Here is a 12,032-nt window from a genome sequence, read left to right as displayed (position 1 = left end):
TGGCTTCCATCTTCACCAGGCAGATCGCGTCATGGAGTTATCAGGGAAAACAAAAAGGCAGCAGGATATGTTTCTAAATAAACGAAAACCTGTGTCCCAACATCACAGAGCCCAGGACACTCCAGCTCAGTATTAGAGTCGCTTTTTTTAAACTGTAAGCCATTTGACTTGCCTCGTGAGTTTGCATCTCATTCTTTCCAGCGCTTAAATTCCACCTCAAGTTAACACCTCTAATGCCCGCTGAACAAGTAAACCTAATTTTGGGAGGGGGGGGTGGAGACAAACACTACATTTTTCTTGTTAACTTTAACAAAGCTAAACTAAAACAGGAACTCCCTAAAAACAAGCAACACATTGATTATCCCCCAAAAGAAAATAATATTTTAGACCATTGCAATGCTACATTGAAAAGCACCTACAGTGCCATAGTTAGCATAGCTCTGGGACTTGTCTGATCACTGTTTAATACAATTAATACCAAAACACGCAAGAACTTAAATCCATGGCACCTACAGTGAAAACCGTGAAAAAGTGGACCAACGAAGCAAAGATGAAACTTCTAAGCTGTTTAAACTGGACTGACTAGAGGAGGGGTCGGGAACCTTTTAGGGTGAGAGAGCCATGAATGCCTAATATTTTAAAATGTAATTCGAAATGAGCCATACAATATTTTTAAAATTAAATACAAGTGTATGCACATTTTATGTGCAACCAAAGCTTTTAGAGTACAATAAGTCTGAATTCTTTTAAACAACATTATGCTGTTGTTAACCCATGATGATAGAAGTACTTCTAACCATTTATGAGATTTCTGGTGCTTGATGGTTTTGCTGATGGCTTTGTAGTCTGTTTCATACGTCATGAGATTAAACTTAATGCAGCCTTTGAGACTTACATCCATTAATCGTGAACGTAGGTAGGCCTAAAATTTTTTTATTATTTTTTTTTTTTTAAATGTGAGAATGATTTCCCACTTGCATAGGTAGACCCAAACATTGTCAGTACAGCAATACTCACACACTGCCGTGTGTGGTATGTGAATTTCAAGTTTTCACAATCAGCTGGTCTACAGGTATATATTTTTTTTTTATTTCTCCCCACTTTTGTTGCGTCACCAACAATACTTCCCGAGAGGAAATTGCCTTTTATTCGTTTGATTATCTTGTCCTTATGAGAAAAGTTGTCAAAAATTTCATTGGCAATAACAGCATGACCGTTTTGACAAACTCCCTTTCTGTGGATGGCTTTCCGTTTCTCACAATTGCCAAAGCACCAGCAAAGGTATACGAATCACCCGGTTGGGTCCAAACACGGAGTTGCTGCTGACTAGCTTGGACTTTGGACACTAGCTTGACATGCTTTCTTCCTGCTTTCCCCCGCAGGATATTTTGATGAAAATGCAGTATGGCGTGTGTCGAAGTGGCATTTTATATTTGAGCATTTCATTGTTGCAATTATGTCATTACATATTAAGACACAAAGGAACCTTCTTTCTCCACTAAGGCGAATTTCTCTGTCAATTGTTGCTGAAAATTGTGGTACTCCACATCTTTTTCTTTTAGCCATCTTTGTCAAAATGTTTTCACAATTTCTATCTGATCCTTCTGCGCCTGCCCACATCCATTTCCATATTGGACAGCAAACTACGGCAACCCCACAAAGACAAACTGTCTCTTCATCATTTGTGTTGCTGTCGCCACAGAAATTACATGCACAGTACGTCGTTATGAGGGCTCTGTGAGTCATATGCAATGATCAAAAGAGCCAGATATGGCTCACGAGCCATAGGTTCATGACCCCTGGACTAAAGTGTCTTTGAAGTTTCAGTTGGCAGCATGGATGAATATGGCGATACTGCCACATCAGTTTCTGTGAAGAGGTGTGCGTACAAAAAAAAAAGTCACTTCTGACATTCAATAAGAACAACGCATTGTTCACTTAAGTAACTTTGCCAGGCTAAAGAGCACGCATATCAAAATGGAGCTAGAGCCCTCTATAATTGCACTAGAAACCATCTGACCACCTCCTCCTGCAGATTTGAAAGACTCTCACACCCACCACCATCAGACCTCTAAATTCTGTGTTGACCATTTAAAACAGGATGTGAGACGCATCTTTAAACAATTTAAGTTGTATTAAATTTATTTTTTTTAAAAGGCAGGCCCAGACGTTGTGTCCCCATCCTGCCTCAAATTCTGCATGGGCAAGATCCTTCCAGTCCTCACACAGTTTAATAATTTCTGGAACTGTGCAAAGTACTATCCTGTTTCAAACACTCCCCCAGCAATCCGGTCCCGAAGGAACCTGTAATCTAAGGTAGCGTCTACATTTGCACAGACAACACTATCCCAGATTATGGCACTACTCGTCACTTTAAACTGCATACATTTAAAGAAGTCTTGGCACTCTTTCCAAAATGATGACTGCACCGGACTACTATTCTATTAGTCATTTCAAACTACCATATTTTCACGGGTATGAGGCGCACCATATTAAAAGGCGCATCCTCAGATGTAGGTGCAATTCCAGTATTTAACACTTGTACAAAGCGCACTGTATTATTAGGCGCGGGCAGGGGGGCGCTCGTGAAATAGTGAGGCACAATTACACCTTTATTTTTGTAAGCAGAAGAACAAGTCTACACTTTTTCCCCCCACTACGAGCGGTGGAAGCGAGTCATAAGTCAGCACACCATCTTCACCTACGGTTTCACACAAAACAAAAAGCTTTACACCACAGCAAACAGAACAGCACAACCAGCAGACAACAAAACGATGAGCGAAAAAATAATTGACACAAAACATGCACTTCAAATGTTATTTACATACATGTTTAGCGCCGCAAAGGATATAGCTATATAGCAACAATAGCTTAAAGCATACGGGAGCATCCTTGCACGCTATTTAAAAAGGTACCGGACAGGAAACAGAGTTCAGTGGTACATACTTTACTGACATATTTAACAGTGTAAATCGTGAGTTCAGTTGTACTTTAAGTATTTAAGTATGTAGCGATACAGTATAGCTGTATAGAGATACTAGCCAAAACCATATGGTAACGTGTATGCATGCTTTTTAAATACAATCAAGTTCACTGTTTACAATGTTAAATACTTCATTAAAGTACAACCGAACTCAAGTTTTCCTCCGGGTGACTTTTTAAATGTCGCATATGCATGCTACTGTATGCTTTAAGCTAGTATCGCTATATACTATAGCTACATTATTAAATACGTTAATAAAGTACAACCGAACTCACCGCATATATGGTATATCCCATGCTACTCCCAACTTCACTTTGCTTACCCTGTTCACGTCGATGTCCAGTGAATGAAGTTGCTTTGTTGTTGTTTTTTTTTCCCACGCCGATTGTTTGTTCTTTGTTAATTAATCCATTACTCATGTTGTTCTTCCAACTTAGGCCACCTCATCTTGTTTCCACGGAAATTCAGCTTGGTCTTCTTGACTTGGCAAAGCTCGTTTCCAACGACAGCTCAACAACAGCTCGTCCTAGTTCCTCAAGTGGAAGCAGACACGTGAGGCCAAGCATCAACAATCCTTTCAGAAATTGTGGTATAACTCGCCCGGGGCTGCCTCTTAACGTTGTGTTCGCCATTTGTCAGCCATCGCTCCCACATCGCTCGCAACTTCACTTTATTTTGTTCAGGGCGATGTCCAGTAAATGAAGTTGCTTTGTTGTTGTTGTTTTTTTTTTTCCACGGCGATTGTTTGTTCTTTGTTATTCCATTGGTCGAGTTGTTCCTCCAGCTTAGGCCACCTCGCCCTGTTTCCACGGAAACTCAGCTTGGTCTTCTCGACTTGACAAAGCTCATTTTCCTACTTCCTCAAGTGGAAGCAGACACATTAGCCCAAGCATCTACAATCCTTTCAGAAATTGTGGTGTAACTCGCCCAGGGCTGCCTCTGAATAACATTGTGTTCGCCGTTTATCATCCATCGCTCCCAACTTCACTTTTATTTTGTTCATGCCAATGTCCAGTGAATGAAGTTGCTTCGTTGTTTTTTTTGTTTTTTTTTCATGGCGATTCTTTGTTAAATAATCCATTGCTCGTGTTGTTCTTCCAACTTTGGCCACCTCGCCTTGTAGGCTCCCAGTATAACACAAGAACAACACATACCAGAATTACGTACCTTCTGGGGGGGCGTGCCTCTAGCGTCTTGTCCATGCCCACGCTTTCTCCTATAACTTCCACATGCTGTCCTCTAACAGGTCCACTTTTCCTTTATCTAACTAGCATGTCAGCAGGAAATGCTTCCAGTCGGTTACAAATTTTGGACAACGGATCACGTATAAGGCCCTCTGCATTATAAGGCACCCTGTCCGTTTTGGAGAAAATTCAAGATATTTAAGTGTGCCTTATAGCTGTGAAAATACAGTATTCTAATATTTTGGAGTCTGCATCTTTTTACACAGTTGTCACACACCTAGTGATCAGAGTTCTGAAATGTAGGAAATCAGCACCACTTTTTTTCATTTGGCCTAAGGATGATTCTGATTACTATCCAAGTGTAACCAAAAGGTGCATATTGGGTGATGTTAGTCTGTACATAGTGGAAAAAACAAAACTACTGGCCAGCCCACAACGAAGTGGGACACAAATTGTTTATAATGGGTAAAAGTAGCTCCAGTCTAAAAGAAGAGTATTCATAGTAAAAGACTTACAGTATTACGTATGAGTAAAATATTTGTATTAATTTGAATAATATAGGTCGGGGAAAACAAATATGTCCATTGTTAGTTTCTTTTTTATTTTTAATGTCAGATGCAACAAAAATACAATTGTTGGGACAAAATGTGCTGTCGTCCGGCACATACACAAGGAATTGGAAAGTCGAGGGTACCAATTGCGTTGCCAAATAAGGTGTGAAAAGTACAGTGGCAGATGTCCAAATGTGCAGCAAACGGTCATAAGGTGCAAAAGGAGGAATGACCAAAAAAAAAAAAAAAGACATACAAAAGCGTTAAACAGCAACAGAAAAACCCTGCAATCATGGAAAACGGTAAGGAAAAATGTGGCAAAATAAAAGGGCTGCAAACAGAAAACAATTGCAAAGTTAAAATGCTGTGCAAAAAAAAAAAATGCTGCACAGTCACACTGTACAATAGAAGACTGCCAGGCCACTAGGGAGGCGCAGTCTCTGGGATGGACCAGTCCTGTGAGATCAGAGGGTGCCTTTCATCGATACTTGCTACACCAGCACCCTGTAGCACCCCAATTTGCCGATGTGCCTACGTGGCAGGCATGTTTGTGGGGGTAAATTAGCTGTAATTTGGTTAGTTTCTCAACCGATTTTCCTTACAGTTATGTCAACGCCAGAGAATATGCTGTCAATATGCAAAGTTTGATGAAAAAAAAGAAAAAAAAAAGCAAAGCAGACTCCCAGTTCCCTTGTTCTTCAACTTCCTGAGAATTGCAATCTCACAGGACCTGAAGTTGAAGACAAACATCAACTCCATCCTCAAAAAAGCCCAGCAAAGGATGTACTCCCTGTTGTTTCCGAGAAAGCACGGGCTGCTGAGACATTTCTACACAGTAGTCATCGAATCAAGTGCAATGTCTATCCACATGCAACTATTACCAAGCCAGGCGTCATAAAAAAATATGACTGTAATGCCCTTGGAACAGAAGTGATCAATGATGAATTGGCCACAATTTACACCCATCACGTCTTGAGATTGTGTATTCTTTCGCTGCTGTCACACGGGTCACCACTTAAAAGGAATACAGTCATCACAGATATAATTGCTATATACTATATATACTTAGATTAAAAAATATATAAAAAAGTCTTAAGGGTGACCTTGTGTCCTCAGGAACTGCATTGGTCTTGAGATACCAAATGGATTATTAAAAAAACATAAAATCAGAGATAACACCATATTTACCGGATGACAGGCCGCTACTTTTTCCTGGCGCCGTGAACCCTTACTTACTCATATTTAATGATATGGCGCAAAAAAAAAAAAAAAAAATTGGGCGGTGGGCGTTGCTAGTGACTATGAGTTTAAAAGTAGAACTAAACCTTGTCTGAACAAAACGGTTAAAACATGGCTGTTCCTGATCATGTACAGATGCCTCAACTATGTAGAAAAAGAAGACCAATTTCAATGCATGTAAAAGGAAGTATCTACCTCAATTGTGCATAAATGAAGAATCTACCCCAATTGGGTGTAGAAGAGTCTACCTCAATTGCGCGTAGAGGACGAAGCTACCACGAGTCTGTGTAGAAGATGACAGTGCTAGCTTAAAAGCATGAACCAGTGTGAAAGAATCTACCATCACAAACCGATTTCGAAAGGCTGGACTGCTACATGAGGAATACAGCACAACTTCAGTGGTTCCAACGTAAATGAGTCTGCGTATCAACAGGAAGTGGAGCTGTGGTGGGGCTGACACAACCTGGAGCTGCACACACTCAGGACTGTAGATATGATCATAGACTTCAGAATGCATCCTTTGCTACAGCTGCCCCACACGATGTCTGATTGACCTGTGTCAACTGTCGAGACCTTCAGGTTCCTGGGAATTAGTCTCTCCGGACCCGAACTGGGAGATCAACATCAACTCAGTCCTCAAAATGGCCCAGCAGTGGATCTACTTCCTGCTGCTTCTGAGGAAGCATGGCCAGTTAGAAAATCTGTTGTGGTAGTTCTACACAGCGTACATCGAATCAGCTCTGTATTCTTCGAACATAGTCTGGTATGGTGCTAGTACAAAAGAGGGAAAACTCCAAGTGCAACAGACAAAAAAAGCTGCTGCAAAGATTGTCACCACCTCTTCTAGCACCGTCCCTCAATTAGACCTTACCAAACAATGCAAAGTAAAACAAGTAGACGTTCCAAAAGCTTCTTCCCTCTTGTCATTAACTTTTTAAACAGTTAATTTACAATTCCACTGCAACGTGCTACCAGTTTTTTGTCTTGAGTTTTTTGTCACATTGATGTGAAGCCCATTATACACTAATCGTGGACTATCTGTCGTAATCTGGCCACACTGCAGAAACTGCCCAGGTTGTTGATCAAGACTGTGAACCTCCTGGTTGGATGTTTGGTTGGGTACATGCAGTGATTTCTCTAGGTTCTCTGAACCTTTTGATTATTTTGTGGACTGTAGATAAAATCCCTAAATTCCTTGCAATTCTCATTCAACTGTTCCACTAATTTCTCATGCACTTGTTCACAAAGAGGTGAACTTCACGCCGTTTTATGAATGACTACGCAATTCAGGGACACTCCTTTTATACCCAATCATGGCACAACTGTTCCCAATTAGTTTGTTTACCTGTTTAATTTTCCATATAGGAGTTTCATGAGCATCCCTCAACTTTCTGTCTTTTTTGACACTTGTCCCACCATTTTTGTAATATGTTGCAGCCATAAAATTTCAATTTTTTTTTTTTTGGGGGGAGAGATCAGTTTGAACATCAAATATAGATTGAAGATGATTTCATTGAATTCTGTTTTTGTTTAACAATGTCCCAGCTTCATTGGGATTGGGTTTGTTTTACATAATGTCAGATTGGTTTATCGCTTCCAGCGTAAGTAATGTACGAATTACGTCCCGCGTCGGCGGAAAATGTTCCGACATACAATCAAGCAGAGAGCATACCAAAGTTGTACAACTAGATTTTTACTGATTTTGAACCTCAATGCTCACATAATGCACATCGGATTAAAAGGCGAACTGTAAATTTTTTGAAAGAATTAAAGGCTTACAGTACGGAAAATAAAGTGCTGTTAGGTGTGTTCTGCACAAGCTCCTGAGCATGATATTGTTTTTACAGCAACAGTATAACCCACATTCTGCTTACTGTATAATCACAATGGCAACCAGGAGAAAATTTTGCTACGTTTCAGCATTTTTGTGTGAACACACATTTTTTCCTGTTAATGGGAGAAAAAGACTAAACTGGAAAAGATCCACTCTGGTTCCGTGTGGATGACTGGTCAAGTTGCTATTTAAATATTACCTCAAACTCATTATCCAAAAAATACATTGCTTACAGACTGAAAAAAGTACCAGAAAGTGCTCAAGCAATAGTTGATGCACAAAATTCGATGTAACTTCCACAAACAACCCTGGCAAAACTTAGCTCTAGCCTACGTACAATGGTTTTAATTTCTCAGTCGAGAGGTATCATTTCAACATACTTCCTTGAAATTAGTTACTTTCAGGCCTGTCACATTTAAATTATGATCAAAAGGGAAGGGCGGGATAAGCCATTTCAGACCCAAATCATGCTCCAAGGGGCAGGATAATAAAGACAAATGGAAAAAGTGTTTCACAACTAAGTGACTCAGTATATATATATTTTTTTTTTGCAGATGATAATGTAAAATATATGCCTGTAAGTATTGGTATTCGTCTACGTGTTGCTGTAACATGTTTAAATTTCCGTTGCTTAGATTGTTATATCTCCGTGAAATAGATTTTATTCATTAGCTTCATCTATGGTGTTCAAAATTCTCTGAGCCTTACACTAGCAGACTTTCCTAGTGCAATGTGTTGGTTTTTAAATGTGTGCAATTCTCTGTCTTATGCTTGGATAGTAAACTTAAACTAGGTGATGCAATAGCAAAGTTGTAGTCTTTTTCAAAAATTATGCAACCTGGAAAAAAAAAAAAACGCTTGTTGTATAGTGAGTAGCAATTGCTGCCACCATCAACTGCTTGAATCTTGAATTTTTGCTCTCACATCAAAGCAAAAAAAAAAAAAAAAAAAAAAAAAAAAAAAAAACATATCCCAAAAAACTCCTAAGTGGATCTGATTACTATCGGGTGATAATGTGCATTTTATGATCATCTTCTTTTTATCATAATTCACTAATCCAATCAATCCGCAAAACATCTACCTACATCAATTCTTCATGGTTTTCAGTATACTTGAAATCCAAAAGTTTATTTTCAGCCTTGTCGTGTCTTTTGACGTCATTTTCAATCTCTGGGCTTTGTCAAAATAAACACGGCCAGATGAAGACATTACCAGGCCCACCACAACAATGGATCGCGCGTGTATTGTGTTGATCAAAAAAAGTACAAAATGGGGAAAAACATGGTGGTGGTCACCAGTGCTTGGGAGAAGTTCATTGAAGGATTTTGTGAGGTAAGCTCACAAACTTTTAATATGATGTGGCAAGCAGGCAGGAAACAAATCGCCGAGCAAACTAGTGGTAGCACTGTTGTATGTAAACAAGCCAAAGTTTTGTCAAATCATGCTATAAAGTTTCGGGGTGTCTGTGTTATTAAGTAATAAATAAGTAATTTAGTACAGTAAGTTATGACCCATTATTTCTGTCATGTTGTAATGTTACTTTGACCTGACTAATTAGAATACATGAGCTGACTACAGAATATTTTTCAAATACTTAGTATAGGCATATACAGTAAATAAATCACTTAGACACATCATCTTGTGACTGGATCGTTATAGATTGTTTTTTTTCCCCCAAAAGTTACTTGCTGATCGTTCAATAAATCCCGAGTGTGTAAAGCCCACTCCTAAGTGAAGATACCGACGTACAGCGAGTCCTCTGGTTAAGACTGTCTCAATCTAAGATGTTTTGACTTTACAACACCCATCCCCCGTCCTCCATTTTGTCTGGCTAATGCTTGTCCATGTTTGTGCACCGGGAGTATCTTCGCATTTTTTGCAGTCCTTTTTAGACATTATTGCCCCAAAGAAGGAAGCTGTGTCTTTTAGCAATGCTTCTGCAGCCAAAAGAAAATCATTACCATGGAAATGAAGCTCAAGATCATAAAAAGAATGGAGAAAGGACAGACACCAACATTACCAAGGCTTCAGTCGGTCGACTGTGGGGACAATTATTAAAGACAAAGCCTGTATTTTAGCGCATTTGATGGGTTCACCTCCTATGTTAGATACAATGATCACAAAACAAGGTTCTTTGATACTTGTCGTGATGGAGAGGATTGAGGACCAGGTTCCTTCACAATAGCTAGGCACAGCCTCCCCTTTTCTTCTCCATCCACCTCTCAACAGTAATGCTAAGTACGTTATCTTGTTTATTTCAACGTATTTGTTTTTAGACAAAGTGTTTTGATGTAAATTCTGACTTTAATGGTGGAATCAGAATTAAGTCAAAATTTTAGTTAAATCGCGACTGTCGGAATGGATCTCAGTCGTAGAGCGAGGACTCCCTGTATTACATTTCTGGATAATTAAAAAAAATACGTGTTTCAATTACTTGTACAAATTAAATACCATATTGAGGTGGTAAATAAGATAACCATTTTACAGACAAGTAATGACTTTCAGTAAGTCCATTGAAGTTGGAAACATCTTGGATCCTTGGCGTACCACACGTAACCTAAATGATGAAAAGCAGCACATAAACTTGTGCAAGAATAAATACAATCCATGCGTTATTGACGACTGTCCGTCCGACTTTGTATGATGACAACGATTTCGGCACGCGATGCCCTGAATAAGTCAAAGAAAACGCTACACTATTATGTTCTTGTGCAGCGGTAGGATCAATGATTATTTTACACATACCGTGTCGTGTTCAATTTCAGTAAAGGAAGGACAAGGAAAAGGTGTTTGGACCTGGAGGCCCGACTGAGGCTAACTAAACTGAGAGAAAACAACATTTGCTTGGCCACTATGATCAAATAACGGTGTTTGTATCTTAACAAGTGAAAATAATTAATTTTGGAGCACAAACAACGCGGTTACGTATTCCACCAGAATGAGCAACCAAACCAACTCTTGGTCTGTCGAGACAAAATCGCACTCGAATTAATAGCATTAGCCTTCTTTAGCTTAGCCGGAGCTCGCTGGGCGACTCACATTTCTTGAGCCACTTCATCCAGGAGCGAACGACGAGGCTGCTCTGCTTCTTGTTTTCAATGCACCAACCAGAAAGGCTCTGTATAGACTCCATGGTGTTGGATATTCCTTGAAAGCGGCGGTCAAGCGAGGCCGCCAACGAAGCGTTGGAGCTGCTGCGGGCTCCGTGGCCGGTCACAGCTGCAGAACCGGCCGCCATCTTTGCTGCTGCGGTGTGGCTAAACTCGGTTGGAGTCGAAGAAGCTTCCCTTGGGACGGAGGAGGAGGAGGAGGAGGATGAAGAGGAGAAGAAGAAGAAGATGATGATGATGATTGATCATGATGGCCGCTAAAATCGTGCTGGTCTGCTAGCAACGATCCATTGCCAGTGAAAAGGCACATGGTCCCTACTTTCAAAATCTACTGTTTTGTACAGTATATATTACGGCAAATTAACTTTATAATGTATTGCATACGAGGTGTGTTTCTAGACCTCTTGGGTCCTCCACACAAGACAGATGAGCAAACCTGCTCTCTTAAATCAAATACAAAGAAAATGAATAAGTAAATGACTGATGAAGTAAATGACTAATAAATGGGCAGTTACTAAAAGCAAGCATGGCAATAATTGTATGGGAATGTAAAGAAACATTCAAAGTTGCTACAGTTTTGTTCCATTTGAAAGGCGTTGGGGGGAAAAAAGGTTAGTTATGTCAAAATATTGGGAGACCTAGAGGAATTTGTAATAGTAGTCAAGGAGACCTTTCTGAGCTTCCCCAGTTTACTTGACAGTGACAGAGGTAATGAACAAAAGATTCAACAATTCACAGTTATCAGATTGACAACCATTGAAAATGTATTAATCATTTAAAATAACTTAAAATTGTCCACAGATGATTTCAGCCTCTCTACAGTTGCAACATTACATAGATGAGCCTTTTAGATTTCTTGGGCCATCACTAATTGGCTACTTCTGAAAAAGTGCCCGTGAATGATTGTTCATTTGTTGGCATGGCATGCATAATTTTTTAATTTTAGTGTTTTTGTGCAGTTTACCTTCAGTATGGTCACAGGCATGCTGGAAACTATCCCAGCTATCTTTGGGCAAAGGCATGTATTCATGCACTTCAAAAATGGTTTCATTTTCTTGGGTGCTCTGCTTTCAGCTACTTGAAGTAAGCAGCAGACCACGACAAACACACCAACAAAATGGATAGAATTCT

General features: G+C 39.7%; 1 protein-coding gene across 2 annotated transcripts in view; it reads right to left on the bottom strand.

Moving 5' to 3' along the window:
- rprd2b (regulation of nuclear pre-mRNA domain containing 2b) overlaps window positions 1-11,827 on the bottom strand; it is a 34,431-nt gene extending 22,604 nt beyond the window's left edge. Inside the window, exon 1 of one of the 2 annotated variants that reach the window (XM_061819235.1) lies at window positions 10,831-11,827. In XM_061819235.1, coding sequence (XP_061675219.1) covers window positions 10,831-11,029 — 199 coding nt within the window. In that variant the 5' untranslated portion in view covers window positions 11,030-11,827. The remainder of the gene's footprint in view (window positions 1-10,830) is intronic. The other variant, XM_061819236.1, reaches the window with a different exon arrangement.
- Window positions 11,828-12,032: the final 205 nt, after the last annotated feature.

The sequence above is a fragment of the Syngnathoides biaculeatus genome, chromosome 5, assembly GCF_019802595.1.
Source record: "Syngnathoides biaculeatus isolate LvHL_M chromosome 5, ASM1980259v1, whole genome shotgun sequence".
NCBI classification, from domain to species: domain Eukaryota; kingdom Metazoa; phylum Chordata; class Actinopteri; order Syngnathiformes; family Syngnathidae; genus Syngnathoides; species Syngnathoides biaculeatus.
Note: the sequence above shows the minus strand (reverse complement) of the source record. Positions and strands in the feature narration are given on the sequence as shown.